Raw genomic sequence first — 22,295 nt, 5'->3', positions numbered from 1 at the left:
AGATACCTCAGTCTTGCAGCTTTATTTTATGTAACATCTGTTCCCTGTTGGATTGTAAAATGTTTTTGATTTTATTCAAAAGGGGAAAAAGTCTGAAATTCTATTTTTTTTTTCAGTTGTATTACAGATTTGTTAACAAACATTAAGCCTTTACAGTATTTTAAAACAAAAATTATAAAAGTAAGTTTTTGAAAGCATCTTCTGATATTTATCATTTCTTTTTAATAAATTAGCTTGTTTACATGTACTGAATGGAAGCAGGAAAGGACAAAAAGGCAACAAATGGGTGAGAAATGGAGTAAAGGCAGGAGCTGGCTCAGAGCTGCAAAACAAACTTTGGGATTTTCAATGGTCTTTTGTGGAATAAACAGAAAGACGAATTGTTGAAACTTGTCGTCTTACAGAGTTATCGTCCCCAGGCGAAACGAAATTTATGTTGTACTGACAGTTAAATTATGTTTCTTCTTCTTCCCCTGCTGCAGCCTTTCAGTTTCCTGTCAGACAGAGCTTCTCCCCCCAGCAAGAGCAGGGATGCATCGCCCCCTTCCAGTCCGCTCAGCCAGTCTGCACCTTCGCTGCAGCGCCAAGACTCTGGGCCTCAAGGCATCAAGGGAATCCTAAAGAAGAGCCGCTCCACCAGCGTGGAGTCGGACCACAGCGAGAGCATGTCAACCGGGATGCCTTCCCGGCAAACTAGTGTCACCTTGAGCCACCCTGAGAGCGAGGAGGAAGGAGAAGAGGAAGACGAAGACGAGGATAACGAAGTGGAAGAAGAGGAGGATGTTGAGGAAGAGGTCAGCAGGGAGAGCTATAAAGAGGACGATTCACCAACTGATGACATCCCAGATGGTGGCAGCTTCAGCGTGCACAAAGAGGAGAAGAACAGCGGTGGCAGCACCAGCAGCAGAGAGAGCTTTGAGGAGATGCGGAGTCCGTCGCCCGATGAGAGCCTGGAGACCACGTCGACTGTGTCTGAGGACGTCGACGAGCTGGAGAGCAGCTTGGATCAGAGTCAAGGCTCTGCGCTGAAACACAGGTCAGGATATGCACAGACACGCACATAGTAATGGAATCAAACAGTGAAATCCCAGCAAATAAAACATCTGATAGTCTGGTAGAATAGTTTTGATTCGGAACAAAAATTGAAATTTTTGTTACATTTTCAGCTGGTGTGGTTCATTTTCTCACTGCATTGTGTCAAACGATTCAAACCCTTTGAAAAATCTGTTGCCTCTAGTGGTGCTGCAACAAGAGCCACTGAAGGAAACAACACAAAAACCTCAGACGTAGACATGAGCACAACTTAGCACCTTCGCAATGTGTAGACAACAATGGAATAGTGTCAGATTTTAGCGGTTGTAGGATTTCTCTTTTGTCGTCGGTAAAAGACCACTGGCCACTTCTCATTGTAGCGCTAGACATGCTTTGGTTGTATTTACCCAGAATGCTCTGCGCTGTAGTTCAGTTGGTCTCTGGTACGCTTGCATTCACATACGCATTCGAACCTCACCAAAGTTCACTTCAACCGAAATGAGACTTCGGTTTTTAGATGGACAAGAGTTTGCAGATTGACTGCACATTCACAAATGAACCGAACTTTCCAGGCAGAGCCGTGCAGAGACCTTTGGCCGAGCAGGGGCTCAAAGTTAAAAAAGGGCACATTGAACAAGATCTTAAAACACCGTACAACAACATAGCAACAAAAGATATTAATCAAGAATTCAATTGGATTCTACTATATCATTGCCATCATGAGGGGACAATGCAAAGCAAATGTAGTCTATATTTCCCCCAACAGGTAAAAAGTTGCTGTTTCTGCTGCTGACAGTCCTGGAGGGCTGAGTTGATCTGAGACTATAGCTGTTAAACAGACCAGAGGAGAGAAGGTTGCTGGTTATGAAGTTATGAAATAAGCAAAATTTCTGCTATTTTATTAAATAAGCTCTAATAATATATATCTATCTACCTGGAATCCACCTGGAATCTACCTGGAATCCCCCGGTGGCCCCTGTCAGTCCACCGATGCTTTGGGGACATTTTGATTCATTTAATTGTGGCATGTTTGGTTTTATGCAGTGGTTCTAATTACTGCTACAGTATTTTCGCTGATGTTTATTTTGTGAACTCTAAAGGCTCTGGATAGAATCTTCCTTTAACACTTGCGGTTCTGCAATAAGCTCCCTCTGCACCCCCCTCTGCACGGGCCTGTTTCCAGGCAAACTGACTTGAGTTCTATTAAACTGGGCTTAAACCTAAACAGTCGGAACATTTTTTTGATCGTTGGATTTCATTCTGAAATCTTTTCACTACTTTTACTTTTGACACAAAATAATAAAGTGTTTCAACAAGACAAGCAAACACTGTTTGGATCAAGTTTGAAGGGCTCCGCAATTACAGTGACACCTTCTCTATTTCTCAGACTAACTCTGTTGTCTGGCGAGGACGGTGAAAAGAAAGACAGAACAAGGAAGTCCAAACCGTCGCAGGTGATCCAAACGTCACTGGCAGATCGCTTCACCCAGCTTCACGATGCCGAGAATGCCTGGATGAAAAAGGTTAGTTCCCACACCGGGGTTATCACAGAGAAACACTGTTTTTATTTAAAGACAAGAATCAAATAAAATATCAAAAAATTGCAGCAAATGTTCTGCTTTTTGAACAGATTTGGTAATAAAGTGGAACCAAATTTCAGTTGAACATTTTTAAACAACATTGAAGCATCGTCTAGGAATCTGGAAGCTGAATTGGTAGTTAGAGTTGACCCAGTTCAAAATCTGATTTCAGTATTCTTCATGTCTGGAAATGTATAAACAAAGGAAAAATAATTAAGAGAAAATATTTCTCTTTCCAGAAATTATTCAATATCATTTTATCTCAATATTCTGTCCATTAGTCCTTCATTTTGTTCTTCCTTCCATCATTCTTTCCTTCTGTGTCCTCCTTTCTTTCCTTCATTATCTTCTTTGTGACTTTCCTTTTTCCATCTTTCCTCTAGTTTTTCTTTGTCTCCTGTCGTACTCATTTTTGTCTTTGCTTATATTCTCTCCATTTTTCCTTTCTCTCTGGAAAAGTCTGGTGTTTTTGTCTCTGTGAAGTAATGAGGCATAACCAATATATGGAAAGTGTTTGGGTCTCAGAGGGTCACAGCAGCTTTTTAAACCAAAGGATATTTTATGCGTTTGGTGGTGTGACTTTAATCATTCGCATTCATTAGTTTGTTTCTGACGTGACAAAGCCAAAGCACATATTTATTGTTTTCTTACTCAGACTTCGATGATAAAAGCCACATTTATTGCATTGCATCGGTTTTATGATGGCACCAAGTTTTATTTAGGGATTTGGAGAAGTGGCAGTAATGAGCGAACCCAGCCAAACACTTCAGCCTCTACTTGGCTATGTGCAGAAGTAAGGGGCGACTTGGCTGTGGACATGTCTCTCCGTCTGCTGAATCAGCATATTTCCTCCGGCCGCTGCCAGGAGAGCGTGTGGTTCAGAGCTCTGGGGTTGCAACAGGTTTAAGAGCGGCGATCCAGAGCTCAGCTTACCTCCCGAAGAGAATAGAAACCCACAGCTTCCCTCCACTTGTAAAAATAAAATTCTACACCATGACCAAACACCTGAAAAGCCTCCAACCTAATGCATCCTTCTTTTTCTGGCTTTTCTGCTCACTTTTTCTCTCCTCTTCTGAAGGTTAGAAAAATGGATTTCTCCACATGCCAGCTTTTTGTGTTCACCACATAATTTAATTTCTCGCCAATATTTGTATAAACTTTCAGGTCAAACAGTATTGTACCATGAATCCTGGATTAGTTGTGCATGTTATCATCTTATGCACCTCACACACCCTTCTGAGGGAAAATATAAGCACCTGCACAGAAGAGCTTGTAAGTGGAAAGTAAACGACACGCTATTTATTTATTTTTAACCATTCTACTGACTCATGTACATACAAGACGTTGTGCCACGTTGTGCATCTATGTAGAGCATCTTTTGACTCGATGTCTGTGAAGATCAGTGATCCCCTTTTGGGATTTCTCGTTTGAGCTCAAACTTCATCCAAAGATGAGCTAACCTTAGATCCTCTCCATGTCTGGAAAAAGCTGCTCCGCAAAATTAGACCCTACTCCCCTCCTCTGTCACATGCTGAATTATGATGTCATATTTTATTTGTGTGGTCGGTCTTGATTATGATACATCAGCACAAATCCGTGGAGATTTTGTGAACTTTCCATTAATGGCGTAAAAATTTGCATTTACAACGCATGAGTGAGGGCCAAGCAGTTGTCCAGAAGGTCTTCAGGGCTTTTCCTTTTATTTCTGTCTGAAATTATGGCCTTTACTTAAATATGATGTCTGCATCTGAAAAACACGGATGCGAGCACCAAAGCCATCTCTTCCTCAGCTCACACTTGGTCGTTCCATTTTTTATTTCTCTCTCTTTTGAGAAAACTGCTTTGTTTATTTGAAGTTCTAGTGTTTGTTTTAATTCAAGCTTACACAGTTAGATCAGATGTTTGTCCTCTTTGGTTGAAATGTGAAATGACGAAGAATATAACATGTAGGGTTGAGGCTGTGATTAGGTCCAGATGTTTCCTGTTAGACCTGCTAAGCCTTTCTCTACACCCTGGTGTTGTAAAGCGATGCCTGGTTGTAAATTTGATTTAAAACGAGGCAAGTTGAATCATGAGGAATAATTGTTACTCATATGTTGTAACAATGTTTTGATAACTGATGATGACATCTTTTTTTTGGGGGGGGGGGGTTTACAAAAGGTCAGCAAACAACATAGAAAAAGCTGCTCTGTGGCTGTAAATGAAGGTCTGCCCTTGTGTAGACTTTTCAAACATGTTATATTAAATCCATAAATAAATTGGAAATGCAAGATTTTCCTTTAAGATGTCTTTGTTTTATATACCCGTAATAAGTCAACAAATCAACAAAAACCGGATTGTCTGTGAAAGCCTGCTGCATAATATTTTTTTCTTTCTTCATTTGTAGCTTTTAGAAAGCTGGTTTTATATCCTTCCACTTTGAAGATAAATTATTTATTTGTACACATTATGATTTATTGTCCTTGCATCTCCAAACGCATATGAACATTCCCACCCCACTCACTTCATGCTAAGCAAATGACCCACACTTCCTGTAGTCTTCCATGTAAAATCTTGAAACCGTAATCTGCATCTTCCCCATTCTCTGCTTGTAATTTTCCTTTTTTTCCCCTCCTTTCTTTATGTTTATTACTCTTTTATTGCTCTCCTAGCTCCTCCTGCCCTTTGTGGCTCCTATCTACACCTACAGACTCTACTCCTTTCTTTGACTTTGACACCTGCCTGTCTACCTTTCCTCATTTCTTCAGGTGAGTGTGTGCACATGAAATGGTGCATGTTCCTGTTTAGCATGGGCTTACTTACTATTAGGGATGCACTGATTGCAGTTTCTGGCCAATCAAAACCTTGAAAAAGCTTGACCAGTCGATTCCGATTTTGGCCAATAACAATTATTTATTTGTTTATTTATTCATTTATTTTGTCTGAAAAGTTGCTAAATACAGCAACAAAGTTGCTAAGTTGGCAGGTGACTGATTATTAACCATGCCCTCGTCATCTGTCAGTCAGCCCTCTCTCACGTCAAAAGTGAAGAATATTTGTGTTTCCATTGACCATACGACTGTGCAATTTGAGATTTTGAAAATAAATTTGCTCAATAGAAACAAGCCAATTTTGACAAAAACTTGTTTTTCAATTAAAAAGTTTTGGTGCTGAGATGGTGGTGTTTTTTTTTTTTTTTTTTTGGATGAATCAAAATTGGTTTATTTTGCAAAGCAGCAATGGAAACACCTTTTTTGAAAGAAAACAAGAAGTAGTTAGAGGATAATGGTACAACATTTTCATTGACAATGTTTTGCGCATATTTGTAATGGAAATGCAGCTATGGCTGATTTTCAGACTTTAGCAGAGACCAGAGAGAGATGATTGATGGATAAGATCGATTTGACATGAGTCAGCCTGCCCCGATCTCACAAAATGAAAGAAATCAGCACCAATTTATTAGGGTAGCCCTACTTACTATGTTGCTTTTTCATGCAGCATGTGTCCCAGACAAGCTGTCTCCCTTTTTGTTTCTCACAGAGAAGTCAGAGCTAAGATAAATGTATCTTCACAGGTGGTTTATACCTGTGTTTATACTGAAGGGTAAAGCTGGGTTAAAGGGGAAAACCTGTAGTTTTTGGGGGCCTCATCATCTCTGGGGTCCCGTCAGGCCAAGGTATTTCCCCTCTGTGATTGACTCCAGACAGGTTTGTAGCTGTAGTTTATTACTGGACAGAAGAATGTAATAGAGCTCATGTTTAGGTAGTTGTGTATACATATGGTAGCATCGCTGAATGGGATTAAAAGTGTCTCTAATGTGGTGCTTTAAGCATTTCAAGTTTTATAAAATATAATGTATATATTTGAAGATGTTGGGTGTTTGTACCATGACAGCATACCATTAATTTCTTAATCAGACTGTAAAAGCCTCAGAGTTCAGCTGGTCGCTCGTGATATGCATAGTTTTATTGACCAGCAGAGAGAAGATGGGACAAAGAGGACTTCTATATGCGGACATGTTGGCATTCATGCTGAACTTAACTGTAAAATCAAGTGGATGAAAAATTAACTCAATGCTGCATTGTGTTAAATATGGTTGGATTTGAACCTTTGGATGTTTTATCAAACCCAGGACTAAGATTTCACCTCATTCTTAAACTCTTGAGCACAGTTTCATTTTTATTACTCCTGTCACCAATGTACAGATATTATAGGGACTGGCTTTTTTCTCAGAATGGCATAGGAAAATGTAAGAAAAAGCCTCCAGGCTGCTCATTAAGACACAGATGTTCAGTTTCCATCTTTTCAATAAAATGCAGTACATGCCTGAAAGAGGGCTTTACTCACCCGTGTCCCCTTCAACTTCTCTTTTTACATGCAAAGTAAACAATGACCTCATTTTGATGTTCAGCTCCAGTGTTTTTGTTGGGCTCTTTCTCAGTAGGTCGACTCATTTCATCCACCCTGGGGTGAGATGCTAGACCCCCGGCTGATAGGCAGTCAGACATGGCAGCTCTGTTTTCCATTTGTGTTTGCGAGTGTGTGTGTGTGTATGTGAAGCGGAGATGAGATTGGAAACAGTTTGCAGTATATCAGGATGATCAAATGGGATTCTTTGAACTTTTTTTCTTATGTCACCAGGGAAACCTACTTATCCTTTTTTTCTTTTCTTCTGTGGTTAATTCTGTTTTCATGGTCCATGACAGGGAGTATTCAATTTAAAAAGTTGTTGAAAGATACAAGAAACAACAGCTTCTTGTAAATGTCAGCTTTAATATCTGTCTAGTCTCTTATTAGACAAAACTACAAAATAAAGTTGTCACTTTTTGGGGGGAATCCTTTGTCTGAAAATCATCAACTCTGCATATGCTACATTTCTGAATAGAATCCAATATACTTATTATTTTCCTTCAAATCTTTCTGTGGAATGACAGCAATCAGCCTCAGTGTGATGATTAAAAGATTTAAGGAACGCCAACACGTCTATTTTCCCATGCCAGAGTGCTTTTCATCACTGCTTCATCCCAACATGTTTTTCCCTTTAAAGTTACAGACATCTGCAAATGCTTAAAATGACTGCAGAGCGTGAAGATGACGACAGTCAGGAGATCCCACAGATCATCATTCAGCCACAAAGAAAAACGTCCACTGGGACTGCAACTCGCTGTTTAGCTGCAGGAGTCCTGAACATTTGTTTATCTTTTACTTTAATTTCAAGTAGTTAAAGTTGACTTGGAGTCGCTCTGAAGTGAGAGAACGTGACACGTTTCATGTCAACACACAACAGCGGGAATACTTGTTGATGAATGCTCGACAAGTCCTTTTTTCAAGCAGACATTTTTCTTCGTGGAATTGCTTTTTGATGGGTCTGCTTCTGCTGAAATCTACTGCTGAAATGAAGTCACCAGTTACAGTGAATTACACACTCTGAGTTGCTCATTATTACAGAAAAACTAGTGTGTGATAGAAATAGTTCTTATGTAATCTTAACAGGCTGTGAATATATGTGTGTGGAGGGGTATTTATATTTACTTTAATAACGCTGCTAAGTTACAGTGTCCTAATAAAATTACTTTTGAATCATCGACTTTGGATGCTCACATGACAGGAGAGTATACCACAGAGACATAATGAACTCTAAATGATAAGTGCTGGAAAACAGAAAACCAGAGGCTCAAGTTGTTCTTGCAGATATTATTCATATATTTAAGTATTTTGTCTCTGTAAAATTGCATTCCCTTTCAAAACTATTCACACCAATTTAGCTTATTCACATTTTGTCATCTTACAATCACAAATCTTTAATCATTTTTACTTGAATTATTTGAAATGCACAGTTAGCAAGAAAGTAAAAATTTGAAAACTGTTTTTTTCTGTATTCGTCCTCTTGTTGGCTGGTGAACCTAAATAAAATCCAACACAACCATTTTTGATGATCTCATACATATAATAATAAAAAAAAAAGACATTGATGTTTGTGGTTGTATCCTGCCAGAATCTGAATGCATCTTTTTAACTTTCACCACAATCAGGTTGTGTCATGCAAACACTTTTCTTGTATCCTTGTACATCTGTTAATATGTGAGATATATTGCATGGAAATCTACCAGCGCTGGGGAAAATCAGTGTTCTCGCAGAGTACTTACTGGGTCGTATCTGAATCCAACAGAAGTCCAATGTTGATATGGAGCCCAAGATGTCGCTGGCAGAGAGGATGAAGACCCTCAAAGACAAAGAGGAGCAGTGGAAGAGCAAAGGCAAAGGAGCAGCCAATGACTCAGTTCAGTTCACAGTGGCTGGACGAATGGCCAAGAAAGGTAGGGCGTTTTTAAATGTATTTATTTGCTGTACGGCTGTATCGGTGTCAGCTCTCCCTAAGCCTGGCAGGCATTTGATGAGCAGTGTCAGGTACAACAATTTGCTTTGCAAACATCTCTGAAGAAAAAATGCAAATAACACCTTACAGAAAACTTTCAGGAAAAGGAACAAAAGCTCAGCAGAAACTCTAATCCAAACAAAGATTCAAAGAAAGGCAGCATATAACCTGAGCTACTGCAACCACCAACTGGCACAAGCTGCTAATACTGTAGCTCTTTGAAAAACCGGGAAAGAAATAACTTCCATGTTGTGCGGCTCCAGGTCTCGTGTCCAAGGACGAGCCACCTATCATCACTCTGAAGAAGTCCAACGCCACGCCTGTGAAACCACATGAAGGTATTGTCTGGGATTCAACTGTAATGCTTTTGTTTCTTAAACCTGGTCTTAGTGGTTTAAGGAGACTGTTTATGTGCCTCAACCTGCCTGCTGATTTCACATGGACTAACTAAATCTTTCTGTCCACTGGGCAGAAATCTCCAGTAGGACCGACGTCAAAGTGGAGGGAGATAAACGTCTTGACAAGTTAGAGTCCTTCCTAGACAAACTCCACAATAAAGGTACAGTCTGTGGTGTTATTTACTTTAAATGTTTATTTTGACTCTTTGTCAACAAAGCATGAATTCACTAACACCTGAAATATAAAAGTGGTAGGGGGTGCTGCTAACTAAAAACTGAGTTTTGCTAACTCTAAAGCACTATACCAAAACAGTATGTAGCGGAAGCTAATGCTAAAATGCAATTCAAATTATGTCTGCACTTGAAAGACTATGGACCTTCAAGGTCCAGTTCAATTTTGAAACTATAATTGACATGTTCTATAATTCTCTTGGAGATTGTATTTATGTTGTATTTGTATTGTATTTAAACATTGTTCTCTACTGTCTGACTTTTATTTTGTTCCTGTATGTCTCTTGTTTTAAATAAAGTTACTTTATTTACAAAATGGAGAAAAACAAAGGAAAGAAGAAACTTCTGTGTAAACAGCACTTCAAAATAAGAGCACAAATATTGATGTTTAACTACTTGAAGAATTCCTCAGTTGATAATCAATTTTAAGACAAACCTTATTTAACTGAAGGCTTACAAAACAGCCAAGTACATTTTTCCAGAAAATAACTTTCAGTTAGCTAGCACTAAATGAAAAATTAGCCCCACTATTAGCCCATTAGCGAATTGTTCCCACCACTGTATGACAGCTAACAGAGTAGCAGCTTTCTGCAATCTCAAATGTATATGTGCTGATATGAATGACTAGATATTTTTAATATATTGTACAGCCCTAATTTGTTTTATTTAAGAAGGCTGCACATTACTCTTATTTTAAACTGTGCTAAGTCATGAGCATTCACCAGTTAAATCTACACCGGCATTATTGTTTACAAATAAATTCCTGAAGGTTTCCAGATTTTTTTTTTCTACTTTACTAAGAAAATCAACCTCATTCTTCCTGTTTCCTGCCATACTTCCTGGGCTCTGTGGGATTAGGTGCGGGCAAAGCCAAGTCATCCACCATCGAGGTGACGGAAGAGATGGAGAAAGAGGTGATGACTCTGGACGATGATGAGACATTTGGCAACTTCTACAAATCTGTCTCCCCATCCACTCTCCTGGAGTCCAGCGTGGTTTTGACTGAGGAAGACCTAAGTGACATCCAGGCTGACACACCAAAGTTAGTTTAAAAAAATCCTACGTGTCTTTCTCTTTTACTCTGGTGATATTTATCATCTCTGATTCGTTAGGAAATATTTGCTCCCTCTTTTCCAGTTTTGTTCTAACACAGTTTTGCTGTCTATAAGTGTTAAAAAAGCAAGATAGTATTTTCTTTTTAATATAAATAAAATGCTTTTCTGTTGCATTTCGCCTCTAGGCTGACCTCAGCGGTAGCAGAGCACAAGCGAGCGGTGCGGCCAGCCAGAAGGAATCAGGGCTCCAGGAATCCCCTGCGGGCTCTCGCTGCCCGTAACGACATCCGGCAGGTTTACACCGAGCAGAGGCTTAATGTGGCGTCAGTGGAGACCAAGAGGATTCAAGTGGAGAGGAGTAAGTCTGCTCACATTACCCTAAAGTAAACAAGATATTTACCTAGAACAATCCGGCAAATAAGCTGGATTGCAAAGCAATGAAGACGCTCTTTTGGATTTTTCCATGTTTAGCTTCTCTTAATTTTAACGTCCATCAAACTTTTTCACATGTTGTCGTCACACTATAACCAGAAACCTCAGTTTATGAATGGGATTTTGTCTGGTAGACCAACACAATATGATGTAATTGTGAAGTGGAATAAAAGAGATTACATTTTTTTTTAGAAATAAAAATCTGAAATGTGTGGCCTGCATTTGTTTTCAGCCTCTTTCACTCTAATACCCTTAAATAAAATCCCACAAGCCACCTAAATGGTGAATCTCTGTGTAAATGCAGCTGTTCTGCGAAGACTTGGAGGTTGATTGAAAAATATTGGAGACCAAGGCATAGGCTGGTCTGTGAGGTAGTTATGGAAAATTTTAAAGTAGGGTCATTTCCCATGCTTTGAGGATCTCTGAGTCCTGCTCATTCCATCATCTCAAAGAGAAAAAGGATGGCCCAACTACAGACATAGCAACACATTGCTATGGACACTAGGACACAGGAGCAGCTAAGTTGCTACTGTTAGCTCTAGAGGAGCTGCATATATACACAAATCAGGTGAGTTGCCAAAACGATGTTGACGACTCAAAGACAAATGCACACCACCATTTTAGTTTATTTGGCTAAAAAATTATGCTCAGGCTTGTGTTGGTCTAAAGTTTGTAATTATAATGTGACAAAATGTTTTTTTAAAAGAGCCCTGAGGATCTGACTGTACTTGTTCACATGGAAACTGAAAACATGTATTGTGGAAATGTTGAAGCTGGAGACAAGTTGGGTGTATTTAAAGATGATGTGGTCTGCTGCTGGACACTTTTATGCTGCATTGTAGGTTGTTTGCATATATTCACTACTCTGCAGACTACTCTTGCCTGAGCCTCTTTTTCATAGTTTGCATTTGAGGATGTGGGCAGGATTACAACACGAGCGTTGTCTAGTGGAGCTCACATGAACGCAGTAATACGAAAGCTTGACTCATCTCTAGCACTTTCAACTGAAGTATTGTTGATGCTTTTTAGTCATACTATGAAATAATATCTTTGCCTAAAGCACAGAAGTTACTTAATACCTGAAAAGAGGCACTATTGTTGGTACAATATAATAATCACATCTTTGTTTTGTTTTGTTTTCTTTCCCACAAAAGTGGCGAAACATTCCAACTTGGCAGACGTGGCGTTGGCTGGGCTCGCCAGCAAGGAGAACTTTCGCAAAGTCAACCTCCGCAGCGTGAAGTCCACAGAGGTCGTGACTAACAACAGCGCTGTGCCTTTTCACAAGCTCATGCTTATTCGCATCAAAGGTCAGAAAACACAAGAGAATTCTCTCTCTGCACAATGTGAAACATTAATGGTGACCACAACTTTATAAGAAAAATTAGTGATTTATTTTGAAGAATCAAAAGGAAATTACTTTCGTAATATTCAGGTTAAAGTTTGTTTTATTAGCTGTTTTTTCAGGGTTGTTATTCAGTCTAGAAAACTAGGGAAGAAACATTTGTATTTTGAGAATTTGTCTTCTGTCCTTCCCTCAATCCTTTCTTGTGTCTGCCCTTTTTTCTGAATTTATCTCCTTCCATAAACCCTTACCTATTCCTTTCCTTGCTTTCCTCCCTCCCTTGTGTCCTTACTTTTACTTCGTTCCTTCCTTCCAGTGTCTGGTATCTCCCAAAACCACATTTAAACCTCTTCCTCCCACCGTAGAAATACCTACAACATATTTATCTTGAAAATGGCCGCAGATGACTGAGAAATCTCTCATTTTAAATGAAAACCGTTTCGGAACCCTGGTTATGGAAGTGAAAGCTGCTGCCATCCGCAGGTCGGAGGCACATCCAGGTGCGCCTGGTTGAACCGACGGCGCACTCGCTGAACAGTGGGGACTGCTTCCTCCTCATTACCCCTAAGCACTGTTTTATGTGGAGCGGAGAATTCGCCAACGTGATTGAGAAAGCCAAGGTACGGAAGTTCACACTGAATCAAACGCTTCAGACTTCCCCAGAAAGGGGTTTTCACAACTTCTGTTGACATGTTTAGACATGTAGCGGTTCACCTGATGAATCATCTCTATTAAAGAAAACAAGGTCCTCCTGTGGGAAAACCTGCTTGAACATTAAACAAACAATAATGCTTACAAATCTCATATTTGTTCTGTTTTTCAAGCTCCTGGATGTGACTTCTTTAGGCTTTTCAATACAATAGCAGCTATGTTCTCTATCTCTTTATCATTTCTACAGATCTTAGAAGAAATGCGAAAAATATGAAAACAGTTTGACCAAAGCCATGTTTGTATTTTCAGTCTGATTCTATTTTATCTCATGCAGACAGTCTGCTGAGGAGAATGCAGCAGAGCCAGTCCAGTAGCAAAAATCGAACGTAGCCATTAAATCTGTCATCAGGTTTAACATTGCACAACATAATATGACATGCACTGTGCAGACTTTACAATAGTAGTTTGTAACTCCTTCTACTGATAATGCTGCTAAACCCAAATTTCTGACTGAACGACAGGCATTCTGAAGACTTTGAAAGCTGCTGCTAAGTTTCAGCATTTTATTTATTTTTATGAGTCGCTGTAAGTCAGCGTGGAATCATTGCACAATCTGACATGCCTCAGACTGATAGCAGACTGTCTGGCGCTAGTCTAGGACAGGATTACCCTGGATCCATCCTGCATGGAGCACTTTGAAGATACTTGCAGTAAATCCTCCATTTATGCACATATATGATATGTTAACTATGCTTTTTTTGGCCAGGCATCGGAGATGGCATCTTTTGTTCAAGCCAAGCGGGACCTTGGCTGCAAGGCTCCCCAGGTGTCCATACTGGAGGAAGGCATCAACACTGAAAGCAGATGGGCCAAAGAGTTCTGGAGCCTGATAGGTGGAAAGACCAAATACAGAGGTATGAAAGCAAATCCTTTCATTTTAGAAGAACAGAATATGTAAACAGGTGTTGCCATTACTGACATACTGCATCTGTGTTTCTGCGTGTAACAGGGGCAGGGGACCCAGAGGAGGACGAGCTCTATGAGAGTGGGGTGGTGGACTCTAACGGGGTTTACAGACTCCAGGGAGACAAACTGGTACCTCATGAAGATGCCTGGGCTTCCATCCCCAGTGTGTCTCTGCTCGATTCTAAAGAGGTAACGTCACTAACAAACGGATCTCTGTTAGAGATGCACAAATCAGTCAACCAGAGATCAGAATCGGGAAATTTTCCCTTGATAGATCTGCAGGTTGCATGCTGAAATATCATTTTTGGGGGTAATTCTTAAATAAATTTTAGTATCATTCATGAAATGAAATTTTACTGTGTAAAATTTTAGGTTTACACAGTTAAAACCAAATATTTACATACACTTTCTAAAAATATCCCTTTTCAGTCATTTAGGATCATCAGTTGGATGAGTTACTTCTTCTTTTGTAACTAAATTAGTGCAATACTTTGATTCCCAACCTCAGAATTTTTCCTCCCTTGCTCCCTCCTTCCACTTTCTGTTTATTTGCAATTTAAAATAGACACAAAATTTCTGCTTACGATTATTATTTTGACACGCTGCAAATAGAAATAATTTTGGCAATCCTAACTAAACTAAAATGAGAAACTTTGTTAATTTTTTTCCCTATATCAACATTATTTGACATATAATGCCCTTTTCATTTTCTGCTGGGTGTATCAAAGAGCCTGTTGCCCATTTCTTTTCTCCTTGACCTTTATCGCCTGAATTATTCAGAATGAGTCAAAATCCTGAATCAGAATCTGACAAGCCAGATTGTTGCATCTCCATCTCCTGATCATCTATATCGCCCATTTTAAATGTTTTCTGCTGTTTCTGTAGCTAAATTAACTTTTCCAATCTTCTTTTCTCCTGCTAAAACCACACACCAGGTTTTAGTCTTTGACTTTGGCAGTGAAGTGTATGTATGGCACGGAAAAGATGTGCCCTTGGGTGACAGAAAAGTAGCTGTCAAACTGGGCAAACAGCTCTACAGCGGCAACTACGACTACAGCAGCTGCAGAGTCAACCCTCTGGATTCCTCCTGCAATAATACGGACGTACCTCAGTGAGTATGACGAGCTAATGACACCAAAGGACAAGATTCATTTAGATGATTACTCCTGCTACTCACCTTTGAGTTGTGCATAAATATAGATAAACATCTGCTGCATTGTTTCATGTTTATTTGGTGCCCCCTACTGGTTAATCTGCTCCAGCACAGCTGCACACACATGGCGGCATGTGTGTTTTAAGTTTGTTTGCGTGTGACCTACAGGAAGGGTGAGGGGCGTCCCAGCTGGACTCTGTTCGGCCGGCTGTCGGAGCACAACGAGACGTCGCTGTTCAGGGAGAAGTTCCTGGACTGGGCCGAGAGGAAGAAAGAGGAAGCGGCTCAGACAGAGGAAGTCAAGGTAGGTGAGACCGGAACGAGCCGTCACCAACCATACCTGTCATAAAGCTGATTGGAGTCAGTCATTATTACCGCTTCGTGGTTTGTTTTCCATTGTAGCCTGATCAGTAGACATCAGGACACGTTTTGGTAAATTAATTGTAATAAATTACAGCACTCATTTTCAAATGCTGTATTAGACAGAAAGCATAAATAATTTTACATTCACTGCCAACAATGCATAATCAAGCTCAAGTTTTTTTGCTAATTTGTTAGCATAAAAGTATCAGTATTACATTAAATCTAAACACTGTTGTGTCATCAGGGTTGTAAAAGTTAATAAATGAAATTATCAAAAATGAAGGACATTAAATTTTGCTAATTAATGTCCTTAGGTTAAAAAAAATCCCCCCCACATCCTTAAAAGTAGAAAAAGCAGAAAATGTGGAATATTGTATGTGAACAAATATATTATCATGGACACATAACGCGTTACTGAAGCAGTGACGCGTTATGTGGTAATGTGTAATTCTGTGTATTTGGAAACATTTACTCTTTATTTTTCAATATTGAAATAATCTGCCAGAGAAACTGGAATGTTTTCATCACTATTAAGAGATTATTCCCTTAAAGAAGCTACTGTATATTGTTAAAGAGTTACTTATAAGTTAGTTTCGTCTTATTTTAAGTGTACTAAGATATTTGCACTAGAGAGCTTTGCGCCATCATTTTTTCGAATATGCAGAAACGAAACAAAAACCAAGTATTTTGTTGTTTTACTCAGAGCCCGGATCATTCCACCCTGCGCTCCCCGCTTGACTTGGAGCTGCAGCCATGCGACGCCAAAGCGCTGCTGGACAATGAAGCCGACCCGGTGCGGACCGTCCTGGAGGGCGTGGACGTGCAGCGAGGCTACGGCCTGGTGAAGACCGAGGACGGCAGGCAGGCGGAGCTGGCCACCGTGGCGGTGGAGGCGTGGCACATCAAGGAGCACGGCGAGGAGGAGCTTCCAGAGGAGAGCGTGGGCCAGCTCCACGAGGGCGACGCCTACATCATCCGCTGGAAATACTCCATCACCACCCTCGGTGAGTCGCGTGAAAATGAGTCGAACCATCAGAAGGGAGAGCAGGGCGTGTGATTCACCGGGTCACACTGGATTTTCTGACTGGTCTCAGTTGGGAAGCGGCAGAAACCCGGAGAACTGAGCACAGCGGCTCCCGGCAGAGAGAGGACGGCGTGTTTTTTCTGGCAAGGCCGGCACTCCAGCGCCAGCGAGAAAGGAACGTCGGCCCTGATGACCGTGGAGCTGGGCAGCCACCGGGGGTCCCAGGTCAGCTCATCACTAACTGTCAATAAAAACATCCAAACACTTGATGCCTCCTCCTCTGAAAAGTTCAGACTTCCATCTGCTTGTTTCTGATTGGCCGGCGCAGGTGTTGGTGACTCAGGGTAAGGAGCCGCCATGTTTCCTGCAGCTCTTCCAGGGAGGATTGATTGTCCACAAGGGCAGCAGAGACGACGCTTCCAGCAGCTCAGGTACAAATGGGTCACTTCCTGATGCTAACAGGGCTCCTGCTCACAATGACAACAACATCGTTTGAATTTAGGATTTTTCCAGTTGGGATCAGTTTGCAAAAATAAAATAGAGTGGAAAATTATGTTCTGGTATTCTTACTTTCTCCATTCATTTATCCTTTCTGTCTTTCCTCCTTCGTGTTTTTCCTTCCTTGTTTCCTTACTGTCCTCAACTTCTACTGTTGTTCCTTTGCTTTCTTTCTTTTCTTTTCAACATCATTTTCCCTTCTAACATCTTTCCTTTTTTTGCATACATTCTTGCATTGTCCTTCTCTCCTCCTTGTTTATTTCTTCCTGTCTTTACTTTGTTCCTCCCTTCATTGCTCATATTCTTTCTTTTCTGCACAAATCCTTTCTTCCTCCCTTGTGTCCCTACTTCCATGACCATGTCCCTCTTGCCTCGCTTTGCTCCTTCCTTCCGTCTATCCTTCCTTCCTCATGTCCTTGTTTTCTTCCGATATTCCATGGGTCCTTTATTTTCTCCTTCCTTCATTCATCTGTTCTTTCTCCCTCATCTCCTTTCATCCTTTTTCCCTTGTATTCTTGCTTTCCTTCTTTCTCCTGTCCTTGCTTCCCTTGCATCCTTTTTTTCTCCCTCATGTCCTTTATTCGTTTCTCATGTTGCTCTTTCCTCTAATCTATAGCTTCTTCCTTCCTCGTGTACTTTTTCTCTTTATTAATTTTTTTTTGTTCTTTCCTTGTTTTTTGCCTTTACTTCCATCTCCTGGTTTACTGCAAGTTTCATATATAAAACTCACAATTGTTTTACATTTTGAAGGACTACCAACTATTCCTATTTTGCTTAACTTTTCTATAAAAACACCCAGGAAGCTCTTCGTTGAATTCCCATATCCTGACTGCAGTAACACCCTCTGCTTGCTGCATCCAGGTGGTTGGAGGCTGTTTTGCGTGCGCGGCGAGGCCGTGGTGGAGGCCTCCCTGGTGGAGGTGGCGTGTGAGCATGCCAGCCTGCGTTCTCGTGCCAGCCTGGTGCTGCTTAACGCTCAGAAAGCTCTCCTCTACTTGTGGCACGGATGCAAAGCCCATGCAGACGCCAAGCAGGTGGCCAAAAGAGCAGCAGACAAACTGAAGCAGAGGTAGGATTTGGGATGAAACTGAAAGGTTTTCAAAAGCCTCACTGTCTCCTGAAGGGAACTCATAGGTTTGTCTCTCCTTCAGGTGTCCCTCAGAGCTGGGACTGAACAGCAGCAGTAAGCTGAATGTGGAGGAGGTGGAGGAAGGCTCTGAGCCTGCAGAGGTTTTGAAGGCTTTAGGCCCGCAGGACAAGAAGGCTTACGACTGCATGTTGGAAGGTAAGGGGGGGGATGTTGGTGTGCTGGTGGGGAGTTAGCAATGTGTTAAATGGAAGACATCATCGGTGATGGTGTGTTTGTTATCAAGATCCTGGAAAGTACAACTACACACCCCGCCTGTTCCGGCTGAGCGCCAGCTTTGGGATGTTCGGATGGGAGGAGCAGCTGTACCCGGCCAGGGTGACGGAGGGCGTCATGGCGATGCCCTTCCTGCAGGAGATCCTCTACTCCGCACAGCAGCCAGGTAACGCTCCAACAGCTCCACTGCACATAGGCTGCAGGCTGTTTTAACATAAAATCAGCTTCACCACACTTAACAGTCCAGATATCTGAAATTGGTTCATGAATAGATGTATTGGTAAATTCAGATATCTTTAATTATGTTCTGACTAGTATAAACAATGTCAGATTTACCATTAATTTATATGGTTAATTCATGATATCTGCAATTAATTACTGACTCTCTGAAACATATATTTCAGATGTCAACAAATAAACTGACTAGTCATAAAGTAAATTTAACATATCAGTTTTTGTTTTGACTAGTCATATTTCTAATTAAAGATATTTTAAATGTATTTTTAGGTGGGAGATATACTGTATACTGTAGATCTGTAACAATTAATTGAGATTAGTCAATTATGAAAAATCTGCTAAATGTGCTAATTATTTTTATCTGATTAATTGATTAAACATATCAAATTAAATAATGTCTAGGCCAACTTTAATTAGAGATATCTGTAGCCATAAGTTTGACTAGTGAAAATACATTTTTAGATATCTCCAAATTATTCAGAGATTTCTTTAGACAGATTTTCTATTTGAGATATTTTGAATTAACATTCTGACTAGTTAGAGATGAAATCGATCTTATGTTGAAAATGACTTCCAGAGATATTTCTACATTTTTAAATCATATAAACAAGTCTTTATTTTCTGTATTTTAGTGGGTTGTTTCTCCTGGTGCTACTTCTCTTTAGTCATTGGTGTTTGTGTTAACTCTCAGGAACCACAAACAGGATTGGTCACATTCCTCCATAATGGAGGAGCAATTATTAGAAAGACAAACAGGAACATTCTTTGTAACATTAAACCTGGGAGCTCTGTAACTTTACCTCCTAAAGTTATTCCTAATCTGACTGTCATGTACTTTCTTTACAGCAGCTGTTTTTAACTGTTATCTGTTTTTGCTGGAGTCCATCTTATGTTTTTGTTCTCATGTCATTTCTTCATCAGCCTTGTTTCTCCTGGACAACCGCATGGAGGTGTATCTGTGGCAGGGCTGGCAGCCGGACGACACCCAGAGCACCGGATCTGCAAAGATGCGCTGGGACAGTGAGAGGAAGTGCGCCATGGAAACCGTGCTGCAGTACTGCAAAGGTTAAAGCTGACACACACGTGCATTTTGGCCCTTTTGTTCAAGTGAATATTTAACTGTAATGTGCCAAAATGTGGAGAAGGAAATGCAGAAGTCATCCAATTTTTCCTGGCATAAAGTTCCCTTTCCAAACAAAAGGGCTGATTTTATTTGGTTTTGTTTAAGTTTTTGTTTTTGTCAGCAGATAATAAAAATTGGTTTTGGCTCAAGATAATAAAACTTAATACACTTTTAAAGCAAAAATAAACATTTCAATTGTTATTTTTCTGCTGATTTCCAGAGAAGAATCCCCGGCGCCCCCCTCGGGCCTACCTGGTCCTCGCAGGCTTAGAGCCTCTCACCTTCACAAACATCTTCCCATACTGGGAAAAAAACACCAGCATCACTTCTACGGTCACTAACAAATACTTCCTCATCATCATCATCCTCCTGTGTAAATGAATGTTTTATATTAAATGTTGGCGTGTGTGTGTATTTTTACAAAATGCAGACTGGGAGCTCTAAGAGCAAAGTGATCCTGGTGAAAGAAGCTCTGTCCAAACTGAGCAAGCAGCAGTACTCCATCGAGGAGCTGAGCAGTAAGCCTCTGCCGGAGGGCGTGGACCCGTTGCGGCTGGAGGACTACCTGTCAGACCAGGACTTCAAGGTATCACACCCCCACTGTGCTTAATGTGTGTGTAAGTAAGAGAACCATGTTCTGATTTCTGTGTCCCGTTTGTTTTCCTGCAAGACGCTTTTCGAGATGAGTCGATTCGAGTTCAACTCCCTGCCAAACTGGAAGCAGCAGAACCTGAAGAAGAGCAAGGGTTTATTTTAAAACTGTACACACTCTCTGTTAATCTGTTTATTTTTTACTCTTCTTTGCAGCTTTTATTACATTTTTATTCCTTGTTTTTTGTTTTAAAAAAAATCCTCATATGTAAAAAAAACTAAAAAATGTAAATGTACAATTATGTGGTTTTAATAACTGTGCCATTTTTTTGTGCTATTCAGTTTCATTTTACATTTTAACCAACGATTATGTGCAATTAATCTTCTCCCTTCACACTATTATAAATATGTAAGATACTGTTAATGTTTGTTGAGGTTTACTCAGATGTGTTAATTATTGTTTATGGTTTAAAGCCTTTTTTTTCCATTTTAACTGAAAGAGCAGGCTCTGTCAACAGGGGACAAGACTGCTCAGTAAAGTTGTCAAAACAAACCAGTTTGATTGGTTCAAACCAATCTTTTTGCTTAGATAACTAACTTTTTAACAATCTATTTTTTATTATTGGACCAACTGAAACACCTGTATTATTTGGTACTAAATATTAACTCTTTATTTGGGCTCTTCTTGACCTCCTGGTTGTTTGGGACCAAAATTAAGCCGTCTGTCTTCATTTGTTCGTATTTTTGAGCGCCTGTCTAAGTTTTTTTCATTAAAATCTGAACTTTCGAAGCATTACATGTGTTACATTGTGACTATGAGAGAATGTCCGGAAGAAACTGCTGCATAAACTGCCTGTATTAGAAAACTCAGTGTCTTTGTGTTGAAACGCCACGTAAAAAATCTGCCAGTGAGGTCTGGATTTGGACTTTAGTTTTGTTTAGTTTTTTTGTAATGCTCTTTTCATTTGTGGCAATCTGTTTGTGATAAATTGGATCTGTATTATTGGTCAAGTCAGGTTGGGAATGAGATAATCAGTATTTCTTTTAAAATAAAAAAAAATGTATAAAAGAAACTTGGAAGTGACTATTTTTATTCAAACATCTAAACATTAATATATATGAAACAAATATCCACTCAATTTAGAAACTAAAAAGAGAGTTCACTGTTAATATTGATCAAAATAAGAGAATAAGATTAAATACAGAAAAAAATGTCTTTTGATGTTGCTTTTTTGTTAAAATGATGTCATAAAAGCGGGAAAAAAACAGTTGGTTTCCTGAGTTAATGGAGGATAACTAAACATTGCTCCGAGGCAAGTCAACAATTTGAAACATTTGAACAAGAACAGTTGGTGAGCAGGTTAATTACAAGTTTTTGTTCTGGTAAAAACAAAGCTGCATATCACCAGACATTTCCAAAGGTGAAATGTTAATGGAAGATGTGCAGAACCGTTTTTTTTCCCCCACATTAGGTTAAAATAGATGTTTTCTTTGCTTTGACCGCCAGAGGGTGCAATTTGTCCAGCCTTTTAGCTGTAAAAACCTTTTACTTCAAATCCGTGAAGCCTTACAGACCCATAAATCATTAACTAAAATTAAAACCTGTAAAACAAATTAAATACCTTTGTTTCATGAATGCAGTGACCGATTATAAATTTTGCTCGCTTCATGCATTGCAATAGCTGTTTTAAACAACACCTGTTTATTTAGGAATCCATGTGTAAATCCAACTGCTGGGGTGTTTTTATGCAGCTCGTATGCACACAATGTGGAGGAGACTTATTTAAAAATCAAAGAGCTGTCCCTCTCTCCGTGTCCTCATGTCTTATTGATGCCAACAAGCATACGGAGGCAAAGTTATTCACACAACAGATGGCACGAGCCAGTCGGCGCTTCCT

The 22,295-nt window shown here is 40.0% G+C and overlaps 1 protein-coding gene across 1 annotated transcript in view; it reads left to right on the top strand.

Annotated features, from left to right (window-relative positions):
* Positions 1 to 21,470, top strand: part of LOC102223302 (supervillin-like) — a 53,864-nt gene extending 32,394 nt beyond the window's left edge. Inside the window, exons 7-29 of the mRNA XM_005804382.2 lie at positions 483 to 1,036; positions 2,420 to 2,555; positions 8,761 to 8,908; positions 9,231 to 9,305; positions 9,440 to 9,526; positions 10,455 to 10,638; positions 10,837 to 11,009; positions 12,238 to 12,393; positions 12,912 to 13,048; positions 13,846 to 13,993; positions 14,089 to 14,234; positions 14,981 to 15,156; positions 15,367 to 15,502; positions 16,265 to 16,565; positions 16,656 to 16,810; positions 16,914 to 17,016; positions 17,945 to 18,152; positions 18,235 to 18,368; positions 18,457 to 18,612; positions 19,605 to 19,748; positions 20,027 to 20,139; positions 20,237 to 20,392; positions 20,477 to 21,470. Coding sequence (XP_005804439.2) covers positions 483 to 1,036; positions 2,420 to 2,555; positions 8,761 to 8,908; positions 9,231 to 9,305; positions 9,440 to 9,526; positions 10,455 to 10,638; positions 10,837 to 11,009; positions 12,238 to 12,393; positions 12,912 to 13,048; positions 13,846 to 13,993; positions 14,089 to 14,234; positions 14,981 to 15,156; positions 15,367 to 15,502; positions 16,265 to 16,565; positions 16,656 to 16,810; positions 16,914 to 17,016; positions 17,945 to 18,152; positions 18,235 to 18,368; positions 18,457 to 18,612; positions 19,605 to 19,748; positions 20,027 to 20,139; positions 20,237 to 20,392; positions 20,477 to 20,563 — 3,813 coding nt within the window. The 3' untranslated portion in view covers positions 20,564 to 21,470. The remainder of the gene's footprint in view (positions 1 to 482; positions 1,037 to 2,419; positions 2,556 to 8,760; positions 8,909 to 9,230; positions 9,306 to 9,439; positions 9,527 to 10,454; positions 10,639 to 10,836; positions 11,010 to 12,237; positions 12,394 to 12,911; positions 13,049 to 13,845; positions 13,994 to 14,088; positions 14,235 to 14,980; positions 15,157 to 15,366; positions 15,503 to 16,264; positions 16,566 to 16,655; positions 16,811 to 16,913; positions 17,017 to 17,944; positions 18,153 to 18,234; positions 18,369 to 18,456; positions 18,613 to 19,604; positions 19,749 to 20,026; positions 20,140 to 20,236; positions 20,393 to 20,476) is intronic.
* Positions 21,471 to 22,295: the final 825 nt, after the last annotated feature.

This window comes from Xiphophorus maculatus, chromosome 10 (assembly GCF_002775205.1).
Source record: "Xiphophorus maculatus strain JP 163 A chromosome 10, X_maculatus-5.0-male, whole genome shotgun sequence".
NCBI lineage: Eukaryota > Metazoa > Chordata > Actinopteri > Cyprinodontiformes > Poeciliidae > Xiphophorus > Xiphophorus maculatus.
The sequence above is the reverse complement of the archived record's forward strand: the minus strand, read 5'-3'. Positions and strand labels throughout refer to the sequence as shown.